At 31.9% G+C, this 8,128-nt stretch overlaps 1 protein-coding gene across 1 annotated transcript; it reads left to right on the top strand.

Moving 5' to 3' along the window:
- The first annotated feature begins 602 nt into the window (after window positions 1-602).
- On the top strand, window positions 603-4,120 carry LOC108747952. The gene is made up of 3 exons (XM_018485853.1): window positions 603-2,537; window positions 2,667-2,776; window positions 4,016-4,120. The coding sequence occupies exons 1-3, from the start codon at window positions 851-853 to the stop codon at window positions 4,118-4,120; spliced, it is 1,902 nt and encodes a 633-aa protein (XP_018341355.1). The 5' UTR covers window positions 603-850.
- The last annotated feature ends 4,008 nt before the right edge of the window (window positions 4,121-8,128 follow it).

Raw genomic sequence — 8,128 nt, 5'->3', positions numbered from 1 at the left:
ACCTCTGAACACTGGCCTGTACGAGTGCGATATTATCATCCGATCGCCTTGGTCGCACTTTATTTGGACGCTTGGGATTAGTGAGTGCCTCACCAGTTGAAAATCTTTCATACAAACGATACAATGTGTTCGCGGAAGGCGCACTTTTCACTTTATTTATTTTTCTCCATGCACGTTGAGTTTTAACAATTGACTTGTTTTGTTGAATGTAAATTTCAACAATCTGAGAGCGTTCGCGTGGCGTGTACTGTTCCATGGCACAAATTTCCTTCGACTGACGCTTCAAACGCGCTACGTCGTTACTCGATCTAACATCTCTGTCAAAAGTTACAGTGTTGCCACATCTTTCCGTCGAATATGGCCAACCCTGTATATTATAGGTATTATTATATATATAATATATTAATGAAAATGTAACTTCCTTTATTAAAAGCTTTGCCTACGTTTCTGTTACTCTTCCCTAACATTCGACTTATGTTCTGATTTTTATTTTTGCCAGAGTTATTCAACACAGAAAAATGTAAATTTTTAATAATCTGTAAATTTGTTTATGTTGTAATATACATATTCTGTGTTAGCATAACAACCGCTAGTCTCGGGGAAGGAAAACTAGTTGCAGTAGTGATCCCCGGGGTGGGTGGGTCCCAATCACCACGACACAGCGCGTCCTCGGGTTGCGGATAGAGGAAAAGCCTCGCTATCTCGGTTGAGGATAGAGGTTAGCTGCGAATAAATTGAATAAGCAGTCGCGGACAGCCGATTGGAATGGTCCTCCTGTTTGGGGGTTGGGCGTGGGTTTGATAGGCTCACACCGTGAAACGACTTTATCTAGAAACAACCAAAACTCGCCATGGATTCTTCTGGGGTAAAATTTTCCGGAGGTAAACTAGTCCCCCGTTCGGATCTCCGGGTGGGGACTACCTCGGGGAACTCATGTCGTATAAAGTCAAAACACGGGAGAGACATCAAAGTGGGTACGTGGAACGTCCGAAGTCTTTACAGACCTGGGGCGTTTCAATCGATGGTCGGGGAGGTCGAAAGGTACGGGGTAGAAGTTGTCGCGTTGCAAGAAACAAGATGGGCCGGGGAGGGTTCGCTTAATGCGGGTTCGTACACGCTTCACTATGGAGGGTCGGAGATCCATAGTCTTGGCATCGGTTTTATGATTAATAGGAAAATCTTATCCGCGGTAAAAGACATTAAATTTATAAACGAAAGATTAGGATTGCTCGTTGTGCAGGGCCGATGGTACAAGATCGCGATAATCAACGTACACGCGCCGACGGAAGATAAAGATGGCGAAATTAAAGACGGGTTCTACGAAGAACTCGAACACCTCGTGGATCAATTACCGAACGATTACATGAAAATAGTCGTGGGAGATTTTAACGCGAAAATCGGTAAAGAGGACATTTTTAGACCAACGATCGGGCTCGAAAGTTTGCACGAGGAAAGTAACGATAACGGAGTGAGGGTAATTAACTTTGCGACCGGCAAAAATCTTATCGTCAAAAGCACGTATTTTAAACACAAAAATATCCATAAACAAACTTGGATTTCCCCGGATGGAGGCACGCGTAACCAAATTGATCACGTTCTTGCAGATAAACGGCGTCACACGAACGTACTCGATGTCAGGTCTTATAGGGGGGCGGATTGCGACTCGGATCACCTCTTTGTAATTGCCAAAATCAGGGAACGTCTTTCGCTAAACAAAACTAACGGGCAGTTGTTTGGAACTAAACGTCTAAATGTACAAGGTTTGATCGAGGGAGAAAACGGAATAAAATACGCGGTCGAAGTAACGAATAGACTCGCGGCTTCAAAGGAAATAGATGAATCGGATGATAACACGGTTGATAAACACTGGGAAAACGTACGAGACGCGATAGTAAAATCGGCGGAGGCCACGGTTGGTTTTTGTAAAAGGAACAAAAACAAGCCGTGGTTTGACGAAGAATGCGTAAAAATTGTTAAAGTACGAAACGAAGCGCGCATCACGTGGTTGGCTCAAAATACGAAGGAAACTCGGGATCAGTTTCTTAAGATTAGGCAAGAGGCTCATAATATGTTTAAAATTAAGAAGCGTCAATACTTAAAACGTAAAATTGAAGAAATAGATGAAAATTGTAAAAGCAGTAACGTACGAGGCACGTACATGGGGATAAATAATTTTAGAAAGGGATTCCAAGCTAGGACGGAAATGGTGAAAGATGAGAACGATAATTTAGTTACGGATACAACGGCAGTTTTAAACACATGGAAAAATTATTTTGATCGGTTATTGAATGTCGAATCTGAAAACGACCGGGAAATAGAGAATTTTGAGTATCACACGGCTGAACCTAGGATTAACGAACCGACAATTTCAGAAGTAGAAAGCGCGATTAAAAAATTAAAAAATCACAAAGCACCGGGTAATGACTTGATTCCGGCGGAACTGATTAAATGGGGGGGAAGTAGATTGATAGAAGAAATTCAGAAATTAATTATCTTAATATGGAATAAAGAAGCATTGCCGGAACAATGGAAAGATTCAATTATAATCCCGATTTTCAAAAAGGGGGACAAAATGAGTTGTAATAATTACCGGGGTATCTCACTTTTACCTACATGCTATAAAATTCTGTCGAATATTTTATTAATGAGGCTTGTACCATATGCAGATGAGATAATTGGAGATCATCAATGCGGCTTTAGGAGAAATAGATCGACTGCGGACCAAATCTTTACTATTCGGCAAATCTTGGAGAAAAAATGGGAATTCGACCAATCGGTACATCAACTTTACATTGATTTTAAAAAAGCGTATGATTCGATAAAACGGGAGAAAATGTATGAAATTTTAACTCGGTGGGGGATACCCAAAAAATTGGCTAACTTAGTCCAAGTTTGTTTAAAAGATACCAGAGGTAGAGTAAGAATAGGTAATCAAATGTCGGAAACTTTTAATATTCATAGCGGATTAAAGCAGGGGGATGCATTGTCACCTCTTCTGTTTAATCTAGTATTGGAATATGCTATTAAAGAAATGCAGAAGAGTAATGATGGTTTGCAGTTGAACGGTACAACACAAATATTAACATATGCGGACGATATTGCTTTGTTGGGAGATAATAAAGAAACACTAATAAATAACGCTAAAATTCTATTAGATAAAACGAAAGAACTGGGGCTGCAAATAAACGTTGAAAAAACTAAATATATGGTCACTGATAGAATTCAGAATATTCATAATAACGGAAACCTGGTCGTCTGTGATAAAATTTTTGAACGGGTTAGCAATTTTAAGTATTTAGGATCGATTTTAAACCAAACTAATGAAATAAGAGAAGAGCTCAAGAGAAGAATTAATTTGGGGAATGCGTGCTTCTATTCGGTTAAGAAACTACTCGGTTCGCGGATATTGTCTAGGCGCTTAAAAATTAGAATTTACAGAACGATTATTTTACCGGTAGTCCTTTATGGCAGCGAAGCGTGGTCACTTACATTACAAGACGAGAAAAGATTTAGGGCTTTCGAAAATAAAGTACTTCGAAAAATCATCGGGGCAAAACGCGATGAGGAAACGGGCGAATGGAGAAAATTACACAACGCAGAATTACATCAATTATATAATAGTCCGGATATTATTAATGTCATAAAATCGCGTCGATTAAGATGGGCAGGTCACGCGGCGCGTATGGATGAGAATCGAATTGCATATAAAGTACTAATTGGTAAACCGGATGGGAAAAGACCATTGGGTAGACCAAGACGTAGATGGGAAGATAATATTAGAATGGACCTTAACGAAATGGGGTACGAGGGTCACAAATGGAGGGATCTTGCTCAGGACGGGAACAGTGGCGGGATTTGGTATTTGCGGCAATGAGCTTTCGAGTTCCTAACGGCTAATAATAATAATAATAATACATATACATTAGAAGTTAGTCAAAACGAATCTAAATCTTTGATAAGTAACGTTGTTAGAATAAAAATATATTGCATAAAAGAATATTTTACTTTCATATAGGCTGCGTTCCGAATTACGCATGAAGCGCATGATGTATTGTTTTATCCTTCTTTATCATTTGGTGAACAACAAGAACAAATGATGCATCATGCGCTCCATGCGTAATTCAGAACGCATAGCATGGAATATACAACAATCTGTTTATATAATAAAACCACTATCGATTAATTCTCGACCATATCGACTAAATTGTTCATGGGTCGATAGCTGATACATACAATTATATACGTAGTTGTTTAGTGACTATATTGGTAACAATATGGTGAAATATTCTTTGTCTTTTGCATCATGATATACACAGTTGAAAAAAATGTGTTGAATTTAATATAAATCGCATGTCCCAAACAGTCCATTAAAATTTTTAAGTTAATTTTACACAAGATGAATATGTTAGAAGGTAATACAAATATTATGTAAGAGAATAAATACGAAAAGAAAGATAACATCGACAGTTTGTAAAAAAACTGTGAGAGCACATATTTTTAAAATTAACATTTAGATATGATATGTTAAATTAACACGTATAGTATTTATTTGCCTTAGAATTTACGTTTCAAAACACATTATTTTTGTGTTACTTGTTCACTTCTCATAAATTATGTCATTTCGACACTAAGAAACATTGAATATCAATTTCACAAAAAATCTTTAAATAACACATTATGTTAAATTAAAATTCACATTATGTTAAATTAACACTCAAATATATTAAAAATTCTACACAAAATTTTAATAAGAACGTGAGTAGACCGTTTCCAACACAAAATTTTTTTACTGTATAAAATTAAACTATTAATAAACTTAAAAAATATACACTACTTATATACGTATGCATAGATATCGTAAATACGTCAAGATTTTCAAAACTTGTTGTTTAGAATGTTGTTTAAAAATCAATTCCGGATGATTTGTCGTATGTTCTATCGCAATCAGCAGATAAGCGTAATATAAATGTCGTGTTGTCATTATGAAATACCGAAAGCGATAGTTGCATCAGAATAACTGAGTACGGGAAATTTTTTTAAGGTTTTTGATGAAACTAATCGACTTTTGTGACATAATCGATATTTAAATATTTTCTGTTGATATAGAGTGTCCCGAAAGTTTTTGTTAATTGCTTTTGTGTTTAAATAGAGCGGATTAGATTGAGTCGAAAAATTCTCTACTATTTTGTAATTTTCGCAATAGTTAATAAGACATTAATTACTAAAAATTACCAAATATTGGTCTTGAATAATTTTTTACTCAAATACTATCAATCTTACAGAAAAATTGCAAGAGACAAAAATCATTAATTTTCTTCTCATAGATCTCTAAGAATTTTTTCGAAATGTTTTATTAATTTTTTAGTACTGCATTTTTTTTATTTTTAACAACTTGATAAAATACGGTACTTAAAAATTTTGAGAAAAAATTCTCAGAACTTTATAAGAAAAAAATAAATGATTTTTGTTTCTTGCAACTTTTTTATAAAGTTGATAATATTTGAGTAAAAAATTATTCAAAACCAATATTTAGTAATTTTTAGTAATTAATATCTTGTTAACTATTGCGAAAATTGTAAAATAGTAGAGGACTTTTCGACTCAGTTTAGTCCGCTATATCTACACAAAAGCGATTGGCAAAAACTTTCGGGACACCCTGTATATATATATATATGTATATATATATATATATATTGTATATATATATTGTATATATATATATATATACAATATATGTATGTATATATATGATTTTGTATTTATTAAATTCGATTATTGGTTATTACTGGTTAAATCAATCTAGGAGGTTGACTGAATGAGAGTCATAAAAAGGAAGAAAAAGAAAGCCGAAAGCAAAGTAAGATCATCAATCCCGACCCGAGTACGATCCGCGATTCGTTGGAGTTTCGCTTTATCTGCTGACCCCCAGTAACTTATCATGAGCTGTAATAAATTTAGGAGCATAACGTGTACATAATATGGCACTGTTGAAACTGATGTCAATTGATGCTTTGCAATCGCCAAATACAACAGTTAATTCGATTCGAGTTAATTTGTTTTTAGCGATGTACAATATCGCTGATTTTGAAAAAAAAGGATTGTGCCATTTCCACTGCAGTAACAGAGTACGTATGTAGTTCATAACACGAAACTTCCTAAACAAACTTACTCTAGCATGTTTTTTTTTAAATAATGTTACATAAGTCAATAAACAATTTAATTAAATTTTTTACCCATAACACTCGATTTTCTAATCCTTTATTACACGATGAGTCTTTCATGTACTGAATTAATTTTGTCACTTTATATGTATACAAAAATTAAATGATTTACATATATGTACTTTAATATCTTTAAAAAGTATTTACAAAATATAATATATAAAAATATAAAAAAGTTGTATATAAATATTATAATTAAAAAGCAAAAAAGAAATAGGGCTATGAGTCAAAAAATTATTCAATTATATAGTTAATGTAGAATATAAGTATTATAAATATAGGAACATAAGTAAAGGAAAACAATTATATCCTTTAGTTAAGATTTAATACAATGTGCTATCAATAAACAAACAGATGTTTCGATCGCGATCGGATCATTATCAATATTAACAACATATAGAATATTACAATATAAACGGTAAAAACAGAATATAATATAAAATTTATACTTCGTTCTTTCTAACAAACAATGATAACATTAACCGATTGAAATCCTGTTTGCAGTTATATTATACTTGGAAACAGTCGTCGTATGATAATAGATAATGTCGTCAATCATTAAATATTTTGAAATATATCCTTTAGTATTGTATAATGTAAAATTGAAGAATGAACGCATGCAATTGAATTTTGTTGTTAATGTATAATAAAAACGAAGTTAGTTTAGTAAAAAATGAAATATGTTTCTGTCGCAGAAAGTCGGTTAGAATTAGAGACATTGCGATAAGAGCAAAAATAATGTATTGTCTCTTCGATGTGTTATGAGACATGTATTATAATTAATTTTATAGCCAACAAAATGAGAGAAATACACCTTTAATATAAAAATTTAAAACTCTAAAACACAAGTTTAATTAATATTAGTAAAAAACTAAAGAAAAATATGTTTTATTAAAGTTGATATTTCAAACTATAAAAGAAAAAAAGATTTCAACTATCTACAATTTTGAACTATATTAATTCAATAATCTGAAAGCTTGATTCAATTAAAAAAACAAAAATTAGAATTCACAAATAAGAATTAATTTTTTAAATTATTTAAACAATAGTTAACCGCATAGAATAATTTAAAACATAAATACTATTCATTTTTTCAATTAATTTAATACGTGCGGGTTTTATGTATTGCTTTCAATAATAAATAAAAAATATATTACGTACAAACCAATTAATAATGTCATATAAAAATCAAGTTTTAAATTTGGATAACTCGTTTATAAATGAAATATAGGCATAATGATAATCACTTAATCATTTTGCAAATTGCACAAATAAGACCTGATCCTTTAAACAATTTATTAAATGTCAAAGGAAATTTAGATAAGAACAATATAGCGATTGTAAACTAAATATAAAACTAATTTTTGTTTATTTTCTCTTAAAATCACACAATTTTTTTTATTTTAATTAAATCAGATTTAAATTGTTTAAATATATACATACTTACTTATTTAGGTTTACAAAATTTTAATATTTTAAATATTCGATGTTTATTACTTGAATTGTTTTTTAATCGGAACATTCCAAATACTATTCTAAATATTATTTCTCACAAATATGATATATAGTTATAGAAGAAATTGACCCTCTCGATAAGTTAAGATATCTATAGATAACTCGCAGTATATGTATATAAATAACGCTATATATTCTACTGCTGTGAATTTTTATGATTAATACTTTATCGTTTCGTTTAAAAATTAATTTACGTTAAATTATAGTTGCAACATATAATTACATACTCGTACAATAAAGATTAATCTACGTACCTACTAATACCTATACTAAAAATATATTTTTATTTAAATCTATTAATTTTTAAATTGTTCTTCTTTTGAACGTGATTTATAAATTTTTAGTTTATGTTTTTTGTAATAAATTTATTAATAAAATTATGTATATATTAT

Source organism: Trachymyrmex septentrionalis, unplaced genomic scaffold (assembly GCF_001594115.1).
Source record: "Trachymyrmex septentrionalis isolate Tsep2-gDNA-1 unplaced genomic scaffold, Tsep1.0 scaffold207, whole genome shotgun sequence".
Taxonomy (NCBI): Eukaryota; Metazoa; Arthropoda; class Insecta; order Hymenoptera; family Formicidae; genus Trachymyrmex; species Trachymyrmex septentrionalis.
Note: the sequence above shows the minus strand (reverse complement) of the source record. Positions and strands in the feature narration are given on the sequence as shown.